This window comes from Ascaphus truei, chromosome 17, assembly GCF_040206685.1.
Source record: "Ascaphus truei isolate aAscTru1 chromosome 17, aAscTru1.hap1, whole genome shotgun sequence".
In the NCBI taxonomy this organism is placed as follows: domain Eukaryota; kingdom Metazoa; phylum Chordata; class Amphibia; order Anura; family Ascaphidae; genus Ascaphus; species Ascaphus truei.
In genome coordinates this window covers 9,275,759-9,301,115 of record NC_134499.1, presented here as the reverse complement: position 1 = coordinate 9,301,115, position 25,357 = coordinate 9,275,759, and the positions used below count along the sequence as shown (strand labels likewise).

Here is a 25,357-nt window from a genome sequence, read left to right as displayed (position 1 = left end):
TGGAGAGTGTCCTTCACTCGGCTGGATGTTGTGAATGGGTTTTTCTTCACCATGGAAAGGATCCTACGATCATCCACCACTGTTGTCTTCCGTGGGTATCCAGGCCTTTTTGTGTTGCAAAGCTCACCTGTGCGTTCTTTTTTTCTCAGAATGTACCAAACTGTTGATTTGGCCACTCCTAATGTTCCTGCTATCTCTCTGATGGATTTTCTTTTTTTCTGCAGCCTGAGGCTAAGGCCCCGCTCCCAGAGTCAGCGCACCTGCGCTGCTGACAGGCGGTGCGCTGAGATACACAGACCGCGATCTGCGGTCTGTAGGGAGCGGGAGCGGGAGGTGGGAGGTTTGATCGGGAGGTGGGTGGGAGGTGGGCGGGAGGTGGGCGGTTTGACAGGGAGGGGGGCGTGGCTTGAGCGGAGGGACCCGCTACTCTCCCCCCCCCTCCCTCCACGGACTCGGGCTGGAGCTGGAAGGTAAGTTTAAACACACACACCGCAGGCACTCATTCATATACACACACAGACACGCGCGCACACACACACACAGGCAGGCACTCATACACACACACACACACACACAGACAGAGGCAGGCACTCGGGCACACACACACACACACACAGACAGGCACTCACGCACTCAGACACATACACACACAGACAGGCACGCACTCAGACACACACACAGAGAAAGGCACTCACCTGCTTTCACTCCACACTCCTCCCCGCTCCCCGAAGCCTCTCCTCCTCCTGAAGCCTCCCCTCCCCATTGGCTCACAGCCACACACGTCACGCGTCAACGCTAGGAAACACCATTCTCTGGTGTCTCCAGCGGCTGACGCGCTACAGCGTGTAGTCAGCTGTGCAGCCAGTGGGGACCGGGACCGGCTCGCGAGGATTCCCCTGCTGGTGGGGGACTCGCGACCCGCCGCCCGCGCCAACGAGCGCAGCGGGACCGAGGCCTAAGGATGCCCTGTTTCACTTGCATTGAGAGCTCCTTTGACCGCTTGTTGTGGGTTCACAGCAACAGCTTCCAAATGCAAATGCCACACCTGGAATCAACTCCAGGCCTTTTACCTGCTTAATTGATGATGAAATAACGACGGAATAGCCCACCTGTCCATAAAACAGCTTTTGAGTCAATTGTCCAATTTCTTTTGGTCCCTTGAAAAAGAGGGGTCTACATGTTAAAGAGATGTAATTCCTTAACCCTTCCTCCAATTTGGATGTGAATACCCTCAAATTAAAGCTGATAGACTGCACTTTAAGCCCATATTCATTATTTTACTGTAACTTGGATTTATTTTGGTAAACAGTCGAAATAACAAAACTTGTATCAGTGTCCAATTATTTCCGGACCTAACTGTATATTATATATAAAAAAATGTGTGCGTGTATATGATACATGTATGTGTGTGTGTATAATGCATACAATGTTATTGTGATGTGTGTAACAGGGACATACATAGTGTATGTTCATGCATGCTGTGTGCATCTGGTCTGCATGCATGTGGTATGTGTTGGAAAAGAAAGTGATAAAGTGCGCACCTATTGTCTAAGACAGTGATTTCCTGTGAGAAACAAACAGTTCATAGTGTAGTGATTAAAGATCAAGTATGAAAAACATTACTTGAATAAGTGGAAAAATAAAATAAAATGAATCATATATAGCCAGGAGACTGTATCAATAACAGAACCTTAACAATGTGTATATACTGTACAATGGTCTGCAGCTGGTTCAGGAGGGATGGCTCAGCACCCCTCAGGTACTAGGAGAAAAAGAAGAAAAAACAGCGCACAACGCTCATGGTGAAATAAGTACATATGTTGTGTGCCAATCAATGTAACAGGTGAGTATTAGGCGTACATCAAAGCAGTTCTTTTACGCATTTCATGTAACTCCAACATGGGTTGTACTGCAGCGGAGTGGACGATCAGATGGCGTTTCCTGCACCGGAGAAGATTATCGGGTGACACCGCTGGAACTTGGATTAAATCTGCTGACGAACCCTCCGACACGCTGCAGGGCGACCCGCACAGAGCAGGGAGAGGTCACGACAGACGTGTCTCCACCAATGTAGAAGGGGAGGAGATTCTCCTGATTGGATAGTCCGCATGTAATGTCCATAACGGGATGAATAAAAACTTTAGGAAAACCTCTTGCGCAGCAACAGAGTAACTTAAACCTTAAGACTTCACCACAAAGTATCACGCAAGAGTGGTCATGCAGGTTAAGTCAAGGAAGCATAGAGTTACATAGCTAGCATGTGTGCCTTATGTGGGTACGTATATGATGTGTGTATCTGAGACAGTATGCGTGTTTATTGAGCATGTGATGTATGGAGCTTGCTTATTGTATGGTGTGTACATGCATGTGCGTATGGTGCGTGTATGTGCTGTGCGTCTTTGTATGGTTTGTGGGCATTAATCAGAGAGAGGGGACGCAGATCCTGAATAACAAGCCGCGAACCTGGGGAGAAAGACGCACATCAGAGCACAGATTCTATCTCATGTACGATCACTATTTTTCCTGTAAGTAGGCATTTCTAATACTAGCAGGAGAGTGATTTGTGGTCAAGATTACTGCGCAATGTTGTGTTGTCTCTTTGTATCCATCTCTGACTAGGGGAAGACACACACAGAAGGAAAACCACACTGTAGCCACTTTGAAGTTGGGACTTTAAAGACATTTCCCTTCTTTTCTTTTCCATTTGACATTGCCACTTCTCACTGGGACACTGTTGCTGGACTAATACTAGTATCTGTATGACCCTTTACTATTCTACTATTGTATATTGGCGCCGGGGATTTCATTTCCATTATTCAAATGGTTTGTGGGCAGCCTGATTCTTGGGCCAGGTGGTTGGGCTAGAGTTTGCCAGCCAGCTCCTGGTTGATCCCATCAAAGGTATACATGGCAAGCAAAGTGCATAAAAGGACAACCCTGACTTTTACAGGGTGATCCCGTTCAAGTATATGGGATCATGACATTTCCAAGGGTTTAAGTATATGGGGTAAGTGAGGTGTCGGGAGTGATCTTGACATTTTAAAGGATAATCCTATTAATGTATATGGGTGAAGCATATGTATAAGAGGGAGATCCCATTAAAATACATGGGGTTTTCTATTTATGGGGGAGATGCTGAAATTTCAAAAGGTGATCCCATTAAAGTATATGGGGTTTTATATTTACGGGGGTGATCCTGAAATTTCCCTGGGTGATCCCATTCAATGAAATACATTATATACATGATCCTCGCAGTTCAAAAGGTGATCCCATTAAAGTATATGGGGTAAGTGATATTAAGTGACTGAATAAATCCTTGGGCACAGCTCACGTGTAAGAATGTGAGGGACCTGATAACAAGTTGTTAGATATAAAAAAAAAAGTTATACACGAGGGTAAAACACTGTATGGTGGGACAGGCTAGGCAGTATTGTAGACAGCTACCGCAGATCCGTCTCCTAGGCGACCCAGTTCAAGGACCCCGCGCCTGACAACGTCACGAGGAAGGCCCCCTTCTACCCACCAATCGCGGGCGGCCATTCTTGGAGCGGAGGGGGCGGGGTTTAAGGCTCGGCGGCTGTGCTTCCGGGTTTGGGAGCGGTTGCTAAGGGAGGCCTGGGCCGCTGCATAGCAACCGAGAGCGGACAGACGCTTTACAGGCCCGAGGAGACCGGGAAGGGGAGAGAGAGGCATGGATCCGGCACGGGGCTCCGGTAACTGAATGTGGGGATGGGGTTGCGGTGCTAATGGGGACAGAGAGGAAGAAAGGATAGATAGAGAGTATAGGTGGCTGGAGAGGATATATAGATAGAGAGGATAGGTGGATAAAGAGGAAGAAACAAGATAAAGGAGGGAGAGTGGGAGACACTGTGAGAGTCAGATGTATCTTATTCATTGACTTTAGGGTGAGATCTGCCTTGTATTAAGGTTGATCCCTTTTATGGGGTCACTTATGTGAGAGTGATCCTGTTAAAGTCTAGGGAGGATCTGTTGGCAATTCTGGGGTAAATTGAGTCATTCTGCTGACGGTTATGTGGGGGGGGGATCTTTTCTTTTAGGAGAGGAACCCCATTAAAGTCTGTAGGTTCGCTGATGCGTGGCTGGACTTTTTAGACTATCGGATTCCATTTATATCTATGGTGGGTGTGATGTGTGTAATGGGGTGACGTATAAACGGGTCATTCACACAGATACCCTTTGGAGTTTAACAGCATCACCCTCTTGCGCACTATAGATGCTGCCGCTGGAGTTTAATGGACCACCTTTTACTAGATCGGAAGTGCACTCTGTTGTCGGCGCGATAAGGTGTGTAAGGTTGAGGGTGTGCTAAAAATGAGCATCGGTACGGAATAGAGAGGGTGAGCGAAGGCGTGAAGAGGGGGTGGGCGAAGGTGTTGAGAGGATGGGTGAAGGAGTGGAGTGGGCGAAGGAGTGGTGAGGGTAGGTGAAGGAGTGGGGGAAGAGAGACAGACAGGGCAGGTGAAGGGGGAGAGATAACCCTAGTGGTAAGAATGTTCCCTTTAAAGTAGTTGACCCCGGTTTGTATTCCTCTATCCCAGTGACCTTGGGAAAGTGACCTTGGGGAAAGTGACTTTACTTAATTAGATGAGAAACTTTTGCCAAAGTTTGCTTTTGCCGCAAAAAAAACGAATTTTTGCATATTTCAGAACTTATATGGAGTTTGAAAATGATATATATATATATATATATATATATATATATATATATATATATATATATATATATATAATATATAAAAAAAAATTCGTCTCTAATAATCCATCGGAAAACGTAGAAAAACGTTTTCGCCATGAAAATAACCTCAAATCTAGAGTGTCCCGCCACACTTTACACATTACGCTCACATTTTCCACCCTGAAAGTACTTGCGCATCCAACATTTTTCTGAAATGTAAAACAAACACCATAAAGAAAATTTCAACACGTTTGCCCATTGCCAATGTTTATATTACCCCTCTGGCAACGAAGGAGTTAGAGCCCCGTTTATACCCAGAGAGCCTGCCTCTCCCTGCAGTGCCCTGTGTATGTTCTGAAGGAGTGCAGTGTAACATATAAAGGGATTATGGCTTTGTCCCTTTGAACATGAATCCTTTTCAGCGGTCGCCTTGGTAACGTTGGGCAGTAGCCATGCTGCTTTGTTTTTAGGCTTCCATTACTTGGAAGTAAAAACATTTAAACTGCTCGTGTGTCAGTAACCGCTGATCTTCACGGCAAATTAAAGCCTTTTTGCCCACCTAGCCTGTCCATTTTCATAAAGGCTCACACCCGATTTGCTCCTTGGTTTTCTTTGGATAAAAAAAAGAGTTGCAAAAACCGTACAGTGTACAGCAAATAAATACCCCACGTGTGAGCACGTTCTCATGTCTCAGACAGGTCTGCAACCCTGCCTTTCCCCATTATCTCTTAGCACACTGCAGCCAGGGATTATGGGAAATGACATGCAGATGAGCACACAGTGTCTTATCCATTTTAACCTGGACCTGGGTGAGCTTATGCCTGCCGTATTACACAGCCTGAGTTTTCTTATTTAGGATAGCCTTCTGTCTATGCTAAGCATGTTTGCAGTCTGTATCGTCCCTGGTTAATTTGCATCGTCAATGCATCGTCCCTGGTTAAATACCGTCCACAAATACAATTTAATGTAAATCAAAGTGGTGACAAGTAATAATTTTACAAAAAGGAGACGTAAAGCCATACAATTGGGCTACAAAGTAATGTTGGTGCTAAAATGTATCTTGCAGGGAATTGAGGGTGTAGGGAAACCTCAACCCTTTCTAAAAGTCGATCGTCTTCTATCTCCTTAGGTATCTAAACGGGTCCCGCCTGCCACTGCTGCACCTGAGCCCACCGCGTCTCCTGCAAATAGTCAGCAGCGCTTGAAACGACCCAGATTTCGAGCGCGGAACAGTTGCCGAGGGTTTGAAGAGAGAGCAGCATGGCCGACCCTGGAGAAAGCAAAAAGGAGGAGGCAGATTATAAAAGGACCCACAGCTTTCCGTTAATACGGGTAATATACCCGTTCTCTGGCACGGTGGGAGGAGCCCCTGAGCCTCTTCATCCAGTTTCAAATGTTACATTAAGGCTTCCGATGGTATTTTCCTGTGTAGGGTGGTATACTCATTTATTTAACACACTATTCGTAGCTTCAGGACTCCCTTATTTTCCGAGATACTTACCGATGCAGATAGTGCCGGTATTTTCTGGTCTTTAAAGCCGCAACTGATAACGTCGCTGTATCCTGTCAGCTACATGTGACGCGGGAGATGGAAACCACCATTTTGTCTCCCCTGGAAGTGGTGGTACTGGTGCTACCTTCAGCAGTATGTATCGCGGGAGCCCAGGGGACCCCCTGTTTTACATACCTGTAGAAAAAAAGGGGGAGGGGAGGTGCCCCTTTAAAGTCTCGTGGCCAAAGAAACGCGTCGGAATAATTAAACCGAAAAAAACCTGTAACATAAGGGTTTCTATGCACCTGCTCCTTACATCGTGTGTGTTCCCTTTGCAGCACACGGACATGCCGGAAGAGATGCGTGTAGAGACCATGGAGCTCTGCGTGACAGCCTGCGAAAAGTTCGCCAGCAATAACGAGGTATCTTCACTACACTCGCTTTAAGTGCACTGCAGGGGAAGGGTGTCCCTCTCACCCAGTGAAACACCTAGGCTCAGATCCACGGAGCTCTGTTAAGTCATTTAACAGGCCCCGGTAACCTAACTTATCGTCACGTTAACACTAACCGTGTATCTTCAAAGGACAATAACGTAAAGTTAAGCCGTGCTACGTTTTGTTGCGCAAAGCGGTAACTTTACCGTCCGTTGGTGATAATGCAATATAAATGAGGTGTTATAACATCTGCTAGTGGAATAACACCCTAAACTAAACAGCGCTTGACCTGAATATATGTGAGTGCTACACAACTGTGAATTTAAACAGTGACAATACTAATACAAAAAATAAAAGTGATATGTTCGTGAAAAAATAAACAGTGCTACTACTCATGATGATGATGATACCTGCTGGAGATATCAAAAGCTGACAAGGTGTCTCATGGGGTAAGTCTCTCATAAACTTACATGTAACAGAATTGCAAATATAACGCAGATACCTGGCGCTTAAAAACACTCTCTGCACAAGAGACGCAAAGTCCATAGGGTAATTACAGTCCTTTGGGAGACCTTCCCCTGGAATCCAAGCTGGTGGAAGTAAGGAAGGGATCCTGATGTTCCTCCTATGGGAGATAGACAAAGCACACCATTGCGCAGTACCTCAGAACTCGGACCCTCCCCAACAGACAGGAATAATGCCTACTTACAATCAGTCTCTTGTATAGGTGCAGTGAAGAGAATCTGTGCTTGAACCACTTCTATATTGCTGCCACGAACCCCACGTGTAGCTGCCTCCCTTCTGCAATCCAATGATGGTCAGAAGTGTCCCTCAATGCTTTCAGTTGATCACATAGGGAGATGGAATGCATAAAATATTGTAGAATGCACGAACAATTTATTAAAAAACAATTAACAGCCAATAAAATACTCGCATAACCAGTGAGACTAAAAACATCATTAGAGTGCTGTCCGCATCGTGCAGGGACCTCCCTCAGAGCCGTGGATAGTATGCCGGCGCTCCCAACACCCCTCCACACTATACTGCAAAGTATGTGGTCTCACTGCTCCCCGCAGTGTGTGCTGGCGCTCAGATCGTGACGTCACCGGAAGCGCGACTCATACCACAGAGGGAACTCCCTAATGACAGCCTCAAAATGCTCCTCCCCTCCTAACGCGTTTCGTGACGTAGGCACGTCACTTTGTCAAAGGAATGAGGAGCTAGTCAACTTCTTGCCTATTTATACCCTCCGAGATATTTAACCCTTGCTTGGGTAACCTTAAAACTGCAATGCAATGTACCTAATAACATTTAAAACTAATTGTGCTGCATAAACTTGTCTCCAAGGATTAACTCCTTGGGGTTTGAAGACACAGATAATGGAAGCAGTATAATTGAAAACGCTATGTGCTACAATTAATGTAACATGCCAAAAACAGGAAATCTAAAGTTATAAAGGGGATTCAATCCCTCAAAAAAGATGCCAGGTCAAATTCTATATTTAAACCTTTACCCTCTTTATATGGTACACATGTTCTGCCAACCTGCGTTTAAGGGGTCTGCCTGTTCTCCCCACGTATTGAAGTCCGCAAGGGCATTGCAACAAATACACGCAGAATTTACTCCTGCAGCTAATAAATGTGCCAATGTTATAAATTTGGCCAGTGACTATAGATTGAAATGTGTCACATTTTACACTGTACTTACAACCACTGCCACACACAAAACAGCCTTTCTGACATGTGATGTGGTATCTCTCTATACCATCATTGATCATGAATTTGGTCTCAAGGCAGTCCAACAAACATTGGAACAAGATCCCAATGTAGATGTAAAACTAAAGGCATTTGTCTTGGAGGGCATCCAATATATCCTCCAACACAACTACTTCTCCAATGAGGGCGAATTTTTTCTCCAGACGCACGGCACCGCGATGGGCACCAGGTTTGCACCTAGCTATGCTAATTTGTTCATGGCCATGTGGGAACGGGACCACATTTGGAATGGTAACCCGTTTGGTGCAAACCTGGTGCTCTGGAAGAGATACATGGACGATGTGCTGTGCGTCTGGAGAGGTACCCCCGAGGATTTGTCTCTTTTCTTAATACATCTAAACGCCAATCCTTTCAATATTAGATTTACCTCCAATAGTGATACATGATCTATAAATTTTCTTGATTTAGTCTTATATGTGGAGAATAATGTGGTACATACAAAAACTTATCATAAGGAAGTAGATACCAACTCTTACCTTTTGGCATCTAGCCACCATCATCCCAAATGGATAAATAACATCCCCCAAAGCCAGGCTTTGGGCTAAAAAGGAATTGCTCACAACCACACGTGTATGATCAGCAAGTAATTGAATTAAAAAATAAATTTTTAGAACGTGATTACAATACAGAGAGAGTAGATAAAGCTATTGCTAAGGTTAAACTTATAGATAGGACCACATTAGTAAGTATGGACAAAAGAAATACCAAACACAAAGATGGAGAATTTATCCCCTTTATTACTAGGTATAACAGGATGGCCCCAGAAATCCTCAACCTTTAAAAAAAACATTGGGGAATTCTTCACCGAGACCCTGGGTTAAAATCCTTCTTACCCTCTGTTCCACAAATAGTGTATAAAAAGGCTAGGAATTTAAATGACTCGTTGTCCCCAAGCTGCCCCAACATTGGAGTAGGTCATTGCAACAACACATGGTTAACAAATCTGAAAGGCTATTTTGTGTGTGGCAGATGTATTGGTTGTAAGTACAGTGTAAAATGTGACACATTTCAATCTATAGTCACTGGCCAAATTTATAACATTAGCACATTTATTAGCTGCAGGAGTAAATTCTGCGTGTATTTGTTGCAATGCCCTTGCGGACTTCAATACGTGGGGAGAACAGGCAGACCCCTTAAACGCAGGTTGGCAGAACATGTGTACCATATAAAGAGGGGATTGGAGACACAGTGTCTCCAACCACTTCAAACTTGTACACAAACAAAATCCAGAGGGACTGATCTACAAAGGGATAGACTGCCCTAAACCTAGTTGGAGGGGGTGGGGGGGGCAGACTCCAGGATCCCTTCCTTACTTCCACCAGCTTGGATTCCAGGGGAAGGTCTCCCAAAGGACTGTAATTACCCTATGGACTTTGCGTCTCTTGTGCAGAGTGTTTTTAAGCGCCAGGTACAGGTGTTATAACATCGCATATCCACTAAAGTCCGTTAACGTTAATACAGGGACTTGACGTTACGTTAGGTCATTTCGTAAACTTGGCTTTACTCCCACCCCGACCCTGAAATAGGGCTTTCTCCGGGTCTGCATGGGGGCAATGCCGCAGTTGGGTATCATTAACTAACACAACGTTCTTTATCTCTTACTCCACGTGAGTTAAACCCCTATTTCGGGGTCTGGATCAGAGTAACACTAAGACATACTTAACATCATGTTATCGGCAGATAACACATCCTTCTGCTACAATAACGTGATGTTACATTGATATATGAGATATAGAACGGCCATTGTTTTTGCATATAACTAGCTTTGCGGATACGCGTTGCCCTCGGGGAACATCCCATTATAAGATTTGATGCAGCTTTGTGGATCTAGTCTTACAGGGGTCCCATATATGAAGGCAATTTTGGAGCACAACCAATGCAATTTTTTTTAAATTCATCTTGCATCTTTTCACGTCAAGTCTTTGTGCTGCGTGTGCATCCAAGAGGGAGTTACACAGTTTAATATTATAACGAGATGGATCAAATTGTAAGTTGCTTTTTGTCACTGTAATCTGCAGAACAAATATTGTATTTTTTTTCTTTGCGTAGGATGGAAGTGGGGGGTCTCCAGAGCTGATCCCCATTAATTTCAGCTCTGGGGACCCCCTGCTTCCAGAGATTCTTGCCTCCGAAGGGGGTGCCAGTATCTCTCTGCTTTTTAAAGCTCCCGCCTCACACGGCCAATAGGATGCTGCACCGGGTGACATCAAGGCCTCCTATTGGCCCGCAGGGCGCGGGAGCTTTGAAACGACGCCATAATGTGAAGCCAGCTAGCCGAGGCGGAACGGATACTGGCATCCCCCACGAAGGTATCTCTGAAAGTAGGGGGTCCCCGGAGCTGAAATGAATGGGGTTCTGCTCCGGAGACCCCCTGCTTCAAACCTGTGTTAAAAAAAAAATGTGCCCGCTTGGATTGCCTCTTTTTAAGGTGCTATAACTTTGTGGCATCCATCAACAGCAGATGTAAGGCGCTCGTCTATGTTAATACATAGGGGCCTGTTTACCAAGTGCATTCTCCCAGCTGGTGCAATTTTTTTGCACTGGTTTTGCTCCGTTTTGCAGCCGGTGCAGTGTTTGATATTTCTGAACAAAGCCGGCAGCAGTAACTCTGGATCTGAATTACCCTGAGAGACCTTTGCTATCTAAGGCTGTTCCAACGTGTTTGAGCTCTGGTTTATCATCCTGTTTTTGTGACTTGAAGCAGATCCAAGAGCATATTCTGAGACTCTTAAAGCAGCAGTCCTGGGAATACTGCGCTGGTTTCAGCTCTGAGGACCTCCAGAGATTCTTGCCTCCGTAGGGGGTGCGGGCAGCAGCTCTGGCTGGGCTAGTTTGGGTTCACATAAGGCGGCTTTATTGTCCCACATCCTGCGGGCCAATAAGAAGCCATGACCTCATGGCTTGCTGCTTCCTATTGGCTCGCAGGACATTTAAACTGCATAGAGATTCCGGCACACCCTTCCGAGGGAAGTATTTCGGGAAGCAGAGGATCCCGCAGCTGAAATCAGTGCAGTTCAGCTACAGAGACCCACGGCTTCAATCCTAAAAAAACACACTGTCCCCAGGAGTGCTGCTTCAAAAGGGGCAGTGTAACAAAGTGGGGCGACAAGCGTAACCTATAACGCATAGTGCTGTGCGTGTGGCCAGCAATTTCTCACGCGCCCCATCTCTCCTCCCACGCAGAACGCAGCAAAGATGATCAAAGAGACGATGGACAAGAAGTTTGGCTCCTCGTGGCACGTGGTCATCGGAGAGGGCTTCGGGTTCGAGATCACGCACGAAGTCAAGAACTTGCTGTACATGTTCTTCGGGGGCAGCCTGGCAATCTGCGTCTGGAAGTGTTCCTGAGGGCCGCCGGCAGCGGACGCCCCTCTCACCCTCTACTCAGGATGCGCTAACGCAGGGCTCGCTCAGGAAAGGGTCATTGGCTGGGCTCTTTATATATATATCTCTCTCTTGGGGTGTTTGGGAGCAGCCACGTAACCCCTTAGCAGCCACAGGGGCCGGCCCCTCTGGCGACAAAGGGGTTTATTTCCGAAGACTGGGATCCCAGCGCTGTTTCTGGTCTCCTTTTAATGTGGCACTGGCAATGCATTCTGGGAACGTCCATCGCTAATTCAGTGTTGCCGAGCCTATCAACTAAACCAAATGGGGAGGGAAGGGTCCGATAAGCAGAACTAATTCCCTTCTCCTGCACCTCAGAGATTTTTATTATCCGGACACATTTATGCACAGGGTTTTAGCATTTAGCTGGCGCTCAGACCCATTTCCAATCTTCCGACTGTCTGTTTTTTCTTTCAGACGTTTTTTTTTTCCTATTTCATCCCACAACCGCCATCTTTTTTCAACCTTGACACACTCCCGTAAACTGGAGATGAAGAGAGGTGTTACGTGCGAGGCAAAATATACACTAAATGCCGGTGCTGACAATGGTTGAAGAAAATAAGGATGTGTTTATTCAATCCACAAAACGCTGAGTATTCCTGCACCCTGGAGAAGGTCCCTTTTGGGGACCAAAATGTCGGGACACTGGAGGGGTGGGGGGGAGGAGGTTATGGATTGAATAAACATATCCTTATTTTCTTCATAATTTGTCAGCGTCGGTAATGTCAGATCATAAGTGTGGTCAAAATACCGGTACAGCACAGAAATGTATGTATCTATCTGCACGTATCTGTACCGTCTTATCCGAGCTTAATAATCAAAAATGAATAGACGACACCGTTCTGTGGCTAACGAAATGCTTTTTTTTTTTTAAATATATATTTTTTTCCCCTCTTCTTTTTTTGAAGTGTTTATTGCTCCATGTGAGAAATAAACACCTCCATATATCCTTTTGACCACTTTTGTGACCTGACAGATTGTTGAGACTATTTATTGTTACCGTGTGGATCTATCCTTCTAATCTCTTCATTTCTTTATATCTCCCCTGCACATACTTCTCTCTTTTTTTTTTATATAGAGAATATCTGCCTCCCTCCCTCACATATACTGTACACACTCACTCGCTCTTCTCCATACCACAGCAATGTTGTCTGTCTCCCCCCCCCCCCCGTCTCGCTGTTTCCCCCATCACGCTAGTTTCCCCCTCCCCGTAACGCAGTGTGTCTTCCCCCCCCCCCCCACTCTTTATATGTAGACGGGCATCATAGATTTATCCAGAAGCCATAACTACTAGATCAGGAATGTTAGGGCCCCACAGAGCAGCCTGCCAGCTACTAAACCTTCATGTCTCTTGTTCAGGGGGAGAAACGTGACGCCATGTTTCTTGGAAGGATTTTATACGCGGCGTTGAACTTTTTATTTGAACTCTGGTTAAAAGAAAGAAGGAAAAAAAAAAAACCCGGTTTGCTCTAATTGTCGTTAATAAACTTCCTTGGATTTTTATTTTAATATTTTCAGCTCCATGTACTGTTGTATTTTAACTTGTAATCAATTCCGGTGGCGTCATAATGCGAAGGTAACTTCTAACACGGGAGGGAGGGGGTGCATTTCCAATGGGAATGGAATGGATTTCGCATGGCTCATGATTCGGAGGGATATATTAGGATTGTCCTAATGAGTTTATTTCGGGGGTTGGGGGTTTCCTTGGAATTTCCAATCAAACCTCTTAGAAAATGGCAAACGGAAAGCAAGTTCAGGAGACCATGAGAATCCTGCGAAGAACCAACGCATATTATATATTCTCTTTAGGGGGTTCATTTATAAAAATGTGTTACCAGGCAGTAATACACTGAGAGTTTCCTCTCGTTTTCATGTATGTCCTGGGCATAGAGTTATCAATACATGGTTACATTAAAAGAACAGGGTTATACAGTGAATTCGCAGACATTTCATGGACAGATAGAGTTGGAAAATTGGGTGCAGGGTAGTGTTGCACGGGTAGCGATTTAAAAAAAAAAGAAACGGGTAACGGGTACCCAGCCAAAATCAATGGTTCTACCCACAGCTGTGTGTGTAAGAGCCGCCGGGGAACCACGTGACCGGAGCAGGAGACGGAGCGTTCCTATTGGACACACACCCCAACAGTGAACCTCCACTCCTGCCCACCTCCGCTCCTGCCCGCCACACGCTCCACCTCCGCACCTCTCCCGCTCCCCCCACCTCAGTACCTCCTCGGCACCTCCGCTCCCGCCTGCCGCACCACCTTCGCTCCCGTCCACAGCACCTCCGCGCCCGCCCACCCCACCTCCGCTCCTGCCCACCCCACCTCCGCTCCTGCCCACCCCACCTCCGCTATAGAATCCTGCTGTCCCACGCCGGCTGAAAGGTTTATCTGAAAATCTACTCTGACATTACTTCTCAGTTGCCATGTCCGGGTAGCTGGAAATGTGCCGGGTACCGGGTAATTCCGGGTACTCGGTACACCCCTAGTGCAGGGGATAAAAGGGGCTGGTGAGTTCCAGATTGAAATGGAGAAGCTTTAACATCACCAAACATCTCGCACCCTTTAGCTGCCCTTTGGCTGTCCGCCTTTGGGGTGACGCAGATGTACACTGATGTGATTGGGGGTCTCTTTAGAGAAGAGATGGGGGATCTCTTTATTGCATGTCCTTCATTTGAAAGGACTCTGGCCAGGTCAGGGTGACCACTGGATCTGTGTTTGCCTGCAGCCTTTATCTGGTGGGGGTTGTTTGAAGAAGCTCCGTGCCGGAGCGGTCAGTCTGACCTGGGGGAGATGCCCAACTGGGATTTCTTAACCACTCGAGTCCCAAATCTGAACTAACCCATCATAAAACTATCTTTAACCCTTTTGCTGCCAGAGGGGCCAGCGACGCATTGCGCAGCCAAACGGTTCAACGCTTTAGTGCACTTCAGGAGTTGTCTGTTCTTTATTGGGAGTTTAATCCTGTTCTGAAATTATATAACATGATTTCGATTTAAAGTAGCCCTATTTACTGCTCTGTTTCTAATTTAAAAAGATATTGATCTGTATATAGTGCTCTCATAAAATATTAATCATTAATCGCTGCTAGGCCTATGCTGTGCAAGCCATTTATTAGCATATAGGTAGCACTGCCAATAGTTTACAGATAGTGATTTAGATAACATACAGTACACCAGTGTTTTTCAACCAGGGTTCCTAGGAATTCTTGGGTTCCCCCGGGCCTCCCTAAAGGGTTGCCTGTAATTTTCAAATTGTACCAAATACAGAAGAATTTACAATGCGTCTGATCTCAGACGCGCTATTAGAGAGGGTTGGGGTTCCTTACAATGCATCTGATCTCAGACGCTCTATTAGAGAGGGTTGGGGTTCCTTTCAATGCATCTGATCTCAGACGCGCTATTAGAGAGGGTTGGGGTTCCTTTCAATGCATCTGATCTCAGATGCGCTATTAGAGAGGGTTGGGGTTCCTTTCAATGCATCTGATCTCAGGCGCGCTATTAGAGAGGGTTGGGGTTCCTTTCAATGCATCTGATCTCAGACGCGCTATTAGAGAGGGTTGGGGTTCCTTTCAATGCATCTGATCTCAGACGCGCTATTAGAGAGGGTTGGGGTTCCTTTCAATGCATCTGATCTCAGACGCGCTATTAGAGAGGGTTGGGGTTCCTTTCAATGCATCTGATTTCAGACCCTATTAGAGAGGGTTGGGGTTCCTTACAATACATCTGATCTCAGACGCGCTATTAGAGAGGGTTGGGGTTCCTTTCAATGCATCTGATCTCAGACGCGCTATTAGAGAGGGTTGGGGTTCCTTTCAATGCATCTGATCTCAGACCCTATTAGAGAGGGTTGGGGTTCCTTACAATGCATCTGATCTCAGACCCTATTAGAGAGGGTAGTGGATCCCCAGAATTTCACATAGGGTTCCTTAACAAAAATAAGGTTGGAACCCCTGCAGTACACAGGGACCGCCATTGCTCTGCCTGTATATACAGATAGACACTGCATTTCCTACATTATTGACACTGCCAGACCTATAGCTAGAGCAGTTGTTGCGCATTGAGCTGCAGCCAGACACTACTCTTCTTATAGCTCAACCATTACACCGCTCTTCCTTTAGCTACAGTTGATACTGGTAGCCATTGCTGTGCAGTTAGAAACTGCCGTTCTATACGCATGCACACTGATGGACACACAGGAATAACACACCTGGTTGAAGTGAATGACCGTTAATGCCAGATCAGGTGCGTTAACCCACCAGTGAGTGTATAACCCCACAGGCGCGTAGCGGAGATGCGTTTGAAAGAAGGAATTATTGTCGCTCTGTGCTGGCCGGGCAAGCGCTGCCACTGACCTTCACAATATAGTGAGAGGAGAGAGACGGTCATCCAGGGTCTAAGGTGAGGGCATCTCCTGGAAGCAAATCCAGGCTGACCAGGGTAGCTTCGCCAGCATCCTGTAACACAGCGTCACAGTGATGACGAGACATTCAGGGGGATATACCCTATTTCCTGCATTCTGAGACGCACCTTTCTTCCGACTTTCACATGTCTGAAATCGGGGTGCGTCTTAGAATCGATGTATTAAAAAAAATAATAATTAAAAAAAAAAATGTTTACAGCACTAACCCCCTCTTCTCACTTACCCTGTTTCAGGAGAGGTCCCATGTCAGCGGCGGACGAAGGGTGCGGTGGAAATGCAGTGAGGGGGGGGGGGGCTCTGGAAATGCGGCGGGTGTACAGCAGATGTGCGTCGGGAGTGCCGCTCTGCTCCTGTTCAGCTCTCCTGCTATTATGATCTGCTGCCGCCACCGCACGCTCGCCTGCTGTCTTCTTATCTTCATGCACCTGCAGACTTGGGACCTGTCCTGCCACGCACCGCACTCCCGCCGCACTTCTGCCTCACACCCGCCCGCTGCCCATCTTCAACCATCTGCAGACGTGGGACCTCTCCTGCCGCCGCCGCCGCCCGCTTCATCCTCCGCTGACGTGGGACCTCTCCTGCCCCCGCCGCCCGCTTCATCCTCCGCTGACGTGGGACCTCTCCCGCCCCCGCCGCCCGCTTCATCCTCCGCTGACGTGGGACCTCTCCTGCCCCCGCCGCCCACTTCATCCTCCGCTGACGTGGGACCTCTCCCGCCCCCGCCGCCCGCTTCATCCTCCGCTGACGTGGGACCTCTCCTGCCCCCGCCGCCCACTTCATCCTCCGCTGACGTGGGACCTCTCCCGCCCCCGCCGCCCGCTTCATCCTCCGCTGACGTGGGACCTCTCCTGCCCCCGCTGCCCGCTTCATCCTCCGCTGACGTGGGACCTCTCTGCAACATGGAGAGTGAAAAATGTAATTTTCCTCGATTGTAAGGGCCAAATCGATGGTGCGTCTTACATAGTTACACAGTTACATAGTTACATAGCAGATGAGGTTGAAAAAAGACTTTCGTCCATCAAGTTCAACCTGATAAAACCTCTATTGTCTAAATTTAGCATATCTATACTTATTGATCCAGAGGAAGGCAAACAAAAAACCCCAGTGACATATCATCCAATGATATCTCATAAGGGGAAAAATAAATTCCTTCCTGACTCCAAGAATCGGATTAATCCCTGGATCAACATCCTTCCCATGTATACTTATTTGGTATATCCCTGTATACCTTTCCCTTCTAAAAAGATGTCCAACCTTTTTTTTGAGCAAATCTATTGTATCTGCCATCACAGTCTCCAAGGGTAATGAATTCCACATTTTAACTGCCCTTACTGTAAAGAACCTTTTCCTTTGTTGCTGGTGAAATCTCCTTTCCTCCAACCTATGGCCCCGAGTCCTTTGTATTGCCCTTAAGATGAATAGTTCTTTTGAAAGCTCCTTGTATTGTCCCCGAATATATTTGTAGATAGTTATCATATCCCCTCTTAGACGCCTCTTTTCTAATGTAAATAAATGTAATTTAATTAGTCTCACCTCATAAGTTAGATTGTCCATCCCTTTTATTAATTTGGTGGCTCTTCTCTGGACTCTCTCTAGTTCCATAATGTATTTTCTTAGGATTGGTGCCCAAAATTGTACTCCATATTCAAGATGAGGTTTTGCTAATGCTTTGTAAAGGGGCATAATTATGTTTACTTCCCTTCCATCCATTGCCCGTTTGATGCAAGATAAGATCTTGTTTGCCTTTGCAGTTACTGCATGACTTTGGGCACTATTGCTAAGCCTGCTGTCTACAAGCACTCCTAAATCCTTCTCCAGCAAGGATTCCCCCAATTTATCCCCATTTGATTTGTAAGTCGCCTTTTTATTCTTGCTTCCCAAATGCATAACCTTACATTTATCTGTTTTAAACCTCATCTGCCATTTACCTGCCCACGTTTCCAGTCTCTACAAGTCCTTCTGAAGAGAAATTACATCCCGCTCTGATTCTATTACCTTACACAATTTAGTATCATCAGCAAAGATGGAGACTTTGCTCTCGATCCCAACCTCAAGGTCATTAATAAACAAGTTAAAAAGCAGGGGTCCCAGAACCGATCCCTGAGGTACTCCACTCACGACTTTAGCCCAACCTGAAAAAGTTCCATTTATGACAACCCTCTGTTGTCTGTTCTCCAACCAGTTTTCAATCCAGGTGCATATATTATTACTGAGTCCAATTTTCTTACAATGGAGGAAATACGCTATATATATATATATATATATTTAATCCAATAGGTATTACCACAGTGACACTAAGAGGGTCAGTTTTATGTTGTGTTCATTTGCATCAGTCCCGCAGGGTGCTCCTGTAATCTCCGGGTCACTTCTGTCAGTGAGTACATTTAAGGCCAGGCCCCGATGGCTGTGTGTGGGCGCGCAAAGCGCTGTGACGCGTACGCTGGCAGGGAAGCCAAGAATGTTCTTTCCGAGCCGCGATTCGATCACATGGTCAGCGCGCACCAATGGAAGGGCAGATATACCCCGTCACGGCCGCGCTCCCCTATAGACCGACGATCGCGGCTGTAGTCTCTGCGCGCGCCGCCAGGCCGCCAGCGTGTGTGCAGCAGGGAGGACTGGGGCCGTAGCCTTAGGCTGCAGCCATAGTGCGCACACTGGGAGGCGCACGCCTGTTGCCTGAGCGATCTGGGGACCACTTGTGTGAGTGATGGGGAGGCGTAACTGTGATGTCTTGGTTCGCCCTGATAGGCTCAAACATGGCAGTGACGCGTGAAAAATCTAATTTTTTTGTCTGCTCAAAATCACGTCGCATAGCGCGCAGCATGGCTGGGCTGATGCACTTGCATGCATTTGTTCGGGTCGGCGTGCCATCGCCTGCATTATGTCCAATGCCTTAGGAGCAGTTAGGGGAGGAGTTATAGGGAGCAGCTAGGGGAGGGGTTATAGGGAGAGGGTATAGGAGCAGCTAGGGGAGGAGTTATAGGAGCAGCTAGGGGAGGGGTTATAGGGAGCGGTTAGGAGTTATAGGCAGCGGTTAAGGGAGGAGTTATAGGGAGAGGGTATAGGAGCAGTTAGGGAAGGAGTTATAGGAGCAGCTAGGGGAGGAGTTATAGGGAGCGGTTAGGGGAGGAGTTATAGGGAGCGGTTGGGGAGGAGTTATAGGGAGAGTGTATAGGAGCAGCTGGGGGAGGAGTTATAGGAGCAGCTAGGGGAGGGGTTATAGGGAGCGGTTAGGGGAGGAGTTATAGGGAGCGGTTAGGGGAGGAGTTATAGGGAGAGGGTATAGGAGCAGTTAGGGGAGGAGTTATAGGAGCAGCTAGGGGAGGAGTTATAGGGAGCGGTTATAGGAGCAGCTAGGGGAGGAGTTATAGGGAGCGGTTATAGGAGCAGTTAGGGGAGGAGTTATAGGGAGCGGTTATAGGAGCAGCTATGGGAGGAGTTATAGGAGCAGTTAGGGGAGGAGTTATAGGGAGGGGTTACAGGAGCAGTTAGGGGAGGAGTTATAGGGAGGGGTTATAGGAGCATTTAGGGGAGGAGTTATAGGGAGCAGTTGGGGACGGGTTAGAGGAGCAGTTAGGGGAGGAGTTATAGGGAGGGGTTATAGGAGCAGTTAGGGGAGGAGTTATAGGGAGCAGTTAGGGGAGGGGTTATAGGAGCACTTAGGGGAGGAGTTATAGGGAGCGGTTATAGGAGCAGTTAGGGGAGGAGTTATATGGAGCGGTTAGGGGAGAGGTTATAGGGAGCAGTTAGGGGAAGAATTATAGGGAGAGGTTATAGGAGCGGGGAGGGGTTATAGGGAGCAGTTATGGGAGGAGTTATAGGAGCAGTGAGAGGAGGAGTTAGCATTTTTTTGTTGTGCTAACAGTTCATTAAACTTACCCAAGCGGGTATTAACGTGCTTATTTACAAAGTGATTATGTGCTGATTTTTAAATGATTCTAATATTATATCATACAGCTATTTATTTAGCTCATTATTTTACCTACAATGTTGCAACAACAAAAAAAAATACATTGGAATAGGAACTATTTGGCTGGAAATGGTTTTATTGATTGCCCTGTTCATTCTGTCTGGCTTTCTCCCTCTATTGACACAAAGCTCTGAAAAACTTTTTTTTTTTTTAACAGAAGAGTTCTGTTATCTTCTTCTCTCTTCCTCTTACTGCCCTCCCTAGACAGGAGACATCGTCTCTCTGCGCTTCCAACCGCCCTAGAAAATAACCGATTCCGTTATTACTATTCCGCCCCCCTCCAAACCAAATTTTTGTTTGTCTTCGGGGCTCCTTTAATTTCCTTCTGTACTTCTAAATAGGGGTTTATATTTTGGGTTCCTGGATCCCCGAGGCTTTTAGATTTGGCCTCCTACTTTTTCCCAGGGGCGGGGGGGGGGCGAGATTTTGTAACTCTGAAATGTTCCGCAGTCTGCGATTCTCTGTCCAGAGGAGGTTCAAAATATTGGTTCTTTCTCTCCTCTTCTTCACCTTCATGATGCACTTTGCGCTGGATATATCCTCCTTCTCCAATTCTGGTGACTGCCACTGTCCATTCCATGATCATCCCAGGGCCAAAGTCCATGGGCTCCGGAAGCCCCCCGTTGTAAGAGCCCTGCAGGATTTCAGCGGCAGCAACGGTTCAACCCAAGGGTCTTCGGTGGACGCCGGCCAGGTTGTGGAGGACCCTCCTGCCAGGTCGAAAGGGCAGGACAAGGCGATGAGGGGGTACCAGGGCTCAAAGTTGTCGTCTCTATTCCAACACCCCCTGTACAACACCCCAACCCCACTACTCAAGGAGGGGGACAAGCTGTTTAGTGTCAACGCCAAGGAACGCTTCACATTGAAAGGCAGCGGGAGCGAGGAATGGTGAGGAACACATGGGGGATGGGTATTAAGTGTCCCAAACTGGAGCATTTCCCAAAAACCGGGTGCGTCACTTTGCGTCCGCGCACCGAGGGGCTTTGCTCCACTTGCGGCAGTGAGCTTTTTGGGGGGCACAAGTTTCACCTATAACTGGACCAGTCTTCCCTTCTCGGTGTTTCCAATAAGCCAGCCCGGTGTAATATAGAGACGTTAACGTCTCGCGCTCCTGGGAGTGCTGCGTCGAATGTAAGCGATGAGATTAACACGTTTTTTCATATGCCGTCAGCGCAAACCGACTGGAATAGGCCGGTTGAGTTTGAGGAGAGGTCTTCTTGTAACAAGAGACGAGAAGCCTCCGTGCCACATCCCATATGACTAATTATATAGGTAAATACTCGTGTGTGTTTCTTTCCGGAAGTGAGGGTCACTTCGTTACATTCTTTGGCCCCAGCATTGTAAGCGTGCAGACCCCGCCAAGGTGCCCCCTCTCCCGGAAGTCCTTACACTACTGCACCCTCACCACGCTCTCCTGGAGGGAGAACTCTCTTAATAGACTGCTCATTCACAGGAGCAAAACAAGACTGCCGTTTAAAGAAAGACAGAGGTGTATTTAGCTATATTATTAGTGATCTGGGATGTAGGCTTTCTGTCTTGTGTTATATCACTTGAGATCACAATCTCCGCAGTGTTCCTCTTTGACACATATATATGGTGTCTGTGTTTGGGTTTTGAGCTTACAGGGGCTGTGTGTGTTTGTAAAGTTCTCCATCTTAAAACGCACACCCCACAGTATGATATGATTTGAGCATGAAGGAGTGGGGTGGGTCAGATCAGCTATACGTCCCCAAAGCTCATTGGTGGTTAGTTACCATGGCAACGTAGTTTGCTACGATGCGCCGCGACATTTCCTGGCGGCTACTGCGGCAAATGTAACAAACGTGTTACGAAACAATTATCTTACATGATCGTTAGCCAGCAAGGTTAACGGTACGTCCGGACATGGGGTAACGCATGCGCAGAGTACGCTGTGTGTAAGTGTATCTGCTCTGCGCATTATGTAGAGAGTGGGACACATGGGGTAACGCATGCGCAGAGTACGCTGTGTGTAAGTTTATCTGCTCTGCGCATTATGTAGAGAGTGGGACACATGGGGTAACGCATGTGCAGAGTACGCTGTGTGTAAGTGTATCTGCTCTGCGCATTATGTAGAGAGTGGGACACAAGGGGTAACGCATGCGCAGAGTACGCTGTGTGTAAGTGTATCTGCTCTGCGCATTATGTAGAGAGTGGGACACATGGGGTAACGCATGTGCAGAGTACGCTGTGTGTAAGTGTATCTGCTCTGCGCATTATGTAGAGAGTGGGACACATAGGGTAACGCATGCGCAGAGTACGCTGTGTGTAAGTTTATCTGCTCTGCGCATTATGTAGAGAGTGGGACACATGGGGTAACGCATGCGCAGAGTACGCTGTGTGTAAGTGTATCTGCTCTGCGCATTATGTAGAGAGTGGGACACATAGGGTAACGCATGCGCAGAGTATGCTGTGTGTAAGTTTATCTGTTCTACGCATTATGTAGAGAGTGGGACACATAGGGTAACGCATGCGCAGAGTACGCTGTGTGTAAGTGTATCTGCGCCGCGCATTATGTAGAGAGTGGGACACATGGGGTAACGCATGCGCAGAGTATGCTGTGTGTAAGTGTATCTGCTCTGCGCATTATGTAGAGAGTGGGACACATAGGGTAACGCATGCGCAGAGTACGCTGTGTGTAAGTGTATCTGCGCCGCGCATTATGTAGAGAGTGGGACACATAGGGTAACGCATGCGCAGAGTACGCTGTGTGTAAGTGTATCTGCGCTACGCATTATGTAGAGAGTGGGACACATAGGGTAACGCATGCGCAGAGTATGCTGTGTGTAAGTTTATCTGCTCTGCGCATTATGTAGAGAGTGGGACACATAGGGTAACGCATGCGCAGAGTACGCTGTGTGTAAGTTTATCTGCTCTGCGCATTATGTAGAGAGTGGGACACATGGGGTAACGCATGCGCAGAGTACGCTGTGTGTAAGTGTATCTGCTCTGCGCATTATGTAGAGAGTGGGACACATAGGGTAACGCATGCGCAGAGTACGCTGTGTGTAAGTTTATCTGCTCTGCGCATTATGTAGAGAGTGGGACACATAGGGTAACGCATGCGCAGAGTATGCTGTGTGTAAGTGTATCTGCGCCGCGCATTATGTAGAGAGTGGGACACAAGGGGTAACGCATGCGCAGAGTACGCTGTGTGTAAGTTTATCTGCTCTGCGCATTATGTAGAGAGTGGGACACATAGGGTAACGCATGCGCAGAGTACGCTGTGTGTAAGTGTATCTGCTCTGCGCATTATGTAGAGAGTGGGACACATAGGGTAACGCATGCGCAGAGTATGCTGTGTGTAAGTTTATCTGTTCTACGCATTATGTAGAGAGTGGGACACATAGGGTAACGCATGCGCAGAGTACGCTGTGTGTAAGTGTATCTGCGCCGCGCATTATGTAGAGAGTGGGACACATGGGGTAACGCATGCGCAGAGTATGCTGTGTGTAAGTGTATCTGCTCTGCGCATTATGTAGAGAGTGGGACACATAGGGTAACGCATGCGCAGAGTACGCTGTGTGTAAGTGTATCTGCGCCGCGCATTATGTAGAGAGTGGGACACATAGGGTAACGCATGCGCAGAGTACGCTGTGTGTAAGTGTATCTGCGCTACGCATTATGTAGAGAGTGGGACACAAGGGGTAACGCATGCGCAGAGTACGCTGTGTGTAAGTGTATCTGCGCTACGCATTATGTAGAGAGTGGGACACAAGGGGTAACGCATGCGCAGAGTACGCTGTGTGTAAGTGTATCTGCGCTACGCATTATGTAGAGAGTGGGACACAAGGGGTAACGCATGCGCAGAGTATGCTGTGTGTAAGTGTATCTGTGCCACGCATTATGTAGAGAGTGGGACACATGGGGTAACGCATGCGCAGAGTACGCTGTGTGTAAGTGTATCTGCGCCGCGCATTATGTAGAGAGTGGGACGGGGTATATGTGATTTATCACAACATTATTAGAGTTAACACTTAGGCCTCGCTTCTAGTCCTGGCGACGGCGACGCTGACGTCACGCTAGCGTCGCTGAACTAATTGAATTGACTTCCAGCGATCGTGACCAAGCCGTCGCGTTGCTCCTACTATAAGCGCACGCGATGGATTCAATACATTTGTTTTGACGCGACGTTGCGTCGCCAGGACTATAAACACGGCCTATAGGTGAATTCTCTGTACTCCGAGGCGGTCACTGGGGCGATTTTTGTATCACAATCCCCATAGACTTCAATGTGGATTTTTGGCCACAAAACAGCTTAAACGGCCACTTCGTACTAAATATATATATATATATATATATATATATATATATATATATATGTATATATATATATATATATATATATATATATATAATTGACACCTAAAGCCTACAGTCGATCAGGGGTGGCCAACTCCCAGTCCTCAAGGGCCACCAACAGGTCAGGTTTTCAGGATATCCCTGCTTCAGCACAGGTGGTGCAGTCATAATAACTGAGCCGCCTGTGCTGAAGCAGGGATATCCAGACAACCTGACCTGTTGGTGGCCCTTTAGGACTGGAGTTGGCCGCCCCTAGCCTAGATGCGCCAAGGACCGTTATGTCCGGGTACGCGGCATTATCTCCCAATAAAGCGACGTTATGCCAGTCCCGGTGTTACCCTGAAATCGTCCCGAGGTTTATTGGGAGATTTGCTGCGGCTCAATCCATGTAGCTCGATTCTGCTGCGTAACTGCGCGAAAACGCAGCAAGCGCCCCATTTGGGTTTGCGGGTGCGAGAAACGTCACGCCACGTCCCCTCATTAAACCTTAACAGACGTTAGTGGGTAAGGGACACTATGATTAGAACTCGTCATTCGCATGTAATTACCACTAACGTCCGTTGGCGTTAACCCTGTGATGGGAGAAAATGGGGCTTAATCTCATGTTACTGTCAATTGTGGATACAGGGTTAACGGGGTTTAGCAGAATTTAGTACACCTGGGCCTAAAACGCAGATTAAAAATGCCTTCCGTAGTGTCAATTTACCATTATGATATCCCCGAGGCAGACACCTTATTATGTTCTGGGACTCCGCGTGTACTTAACCCCTTCACTGCCCCAGGGATGTGTAATGCACTGTGCAGAGTAATACCTAACAGGGCACCACTGTCCCTACTGATACATGTGCGCATACCCCACTGCGC

The 25,357-nt window shown here is 47.2% G+C and overlaps 2 protein-coding genes across 4 annotated transcripts in view; both read left to right on the top strand.

The window, feature by feature from the left end:
- The first annotated feature begins 3,566 nt into the window (after window positions 1-3,566).
- On the top strand, window positions 3,567-13,289 carry DNAL4 (dynein axonemal light chain 4). Of its 3 annotated transcripts, XM_075573854.1 has the most exons (6): window positions 3,570-3,713; window positions 4,059-4,139; window positions 4,235-4,305; window positions 5,825-6,027; window positions 6,526-6,609; window positions 11,580-13,289. In XM_075573854.1, the coding sequence occupies exons 4-6, from the start codon at window positions 5,956-5,958 to the stop codon at window positions 11,742-11,744; spliced, it is 321 nt and encodes a 106-aa protein (XP_075429969.1). In that variant the 5' UTR covers window positions 3,570-3,713; window positions 4,059-4,139; window positions 4,235-4,305; window positions 5,825-5,955; the 3' UTR covers window positions 11,745-13,289. The 3 variants fall into 3 exon arrangements, with proteins under 3 accessions (XP_075429968.1, XP_075429969.1, XP_075429970.1); XM_075573855.1 differs by lacking the exon at window positions 4,059-4,139; XM_075573853.1 differs by lacking the exons at window positions 4,059-4,139; window positions 4,235-4,305 and having other exon boundaries at window positions 3,567-3,713.
- Window positions 13,290-20,612: 7,323 nt separating this feature from the next.
- The window catches only part of LOC142467895 (extracellular serine/threonine protein kinase FAM20C-like), a 30,547-nt gene continuing 25,802 nt past the window's right edge, over window positions 20,613-25,357 (top strand). The window contains exon 1 of the mRNA XM_075573852.1: window positions 20,613-21,061. Within this exon, the coding sequence (XP_075429967.1) occupies window positions 20,613-21,061 (449 nt within the window). The remainder of the gene's footprint in view (window positions 21,062-25,357) is intronic.

Excerpts from the sequence above, each read along its gene's own strand:
- DNAL4 (XM_075573853.1), top strand. The coding sequence starts at position 5,956 with ATGGCCGACCCTGGAGAAAGCAAAAAGGAGGAGGCAGATTATAAAAGG. Across the intron at positions 6,028-6,525 it reads ACAGCTTTCCGTTAATACGG|CACACGGACATGCCGGAAGA; the intron begins GTAATATACCCG and ends TTCCCTTTGCAG. Across the intron at positions 6,610-11,579 it reads AGTTCGCCAGCAATAACGAG|AACGCAGCAAAGATGATCAA; the intron begins GTATCTTCACTA and ends CCTCCCACGCAG.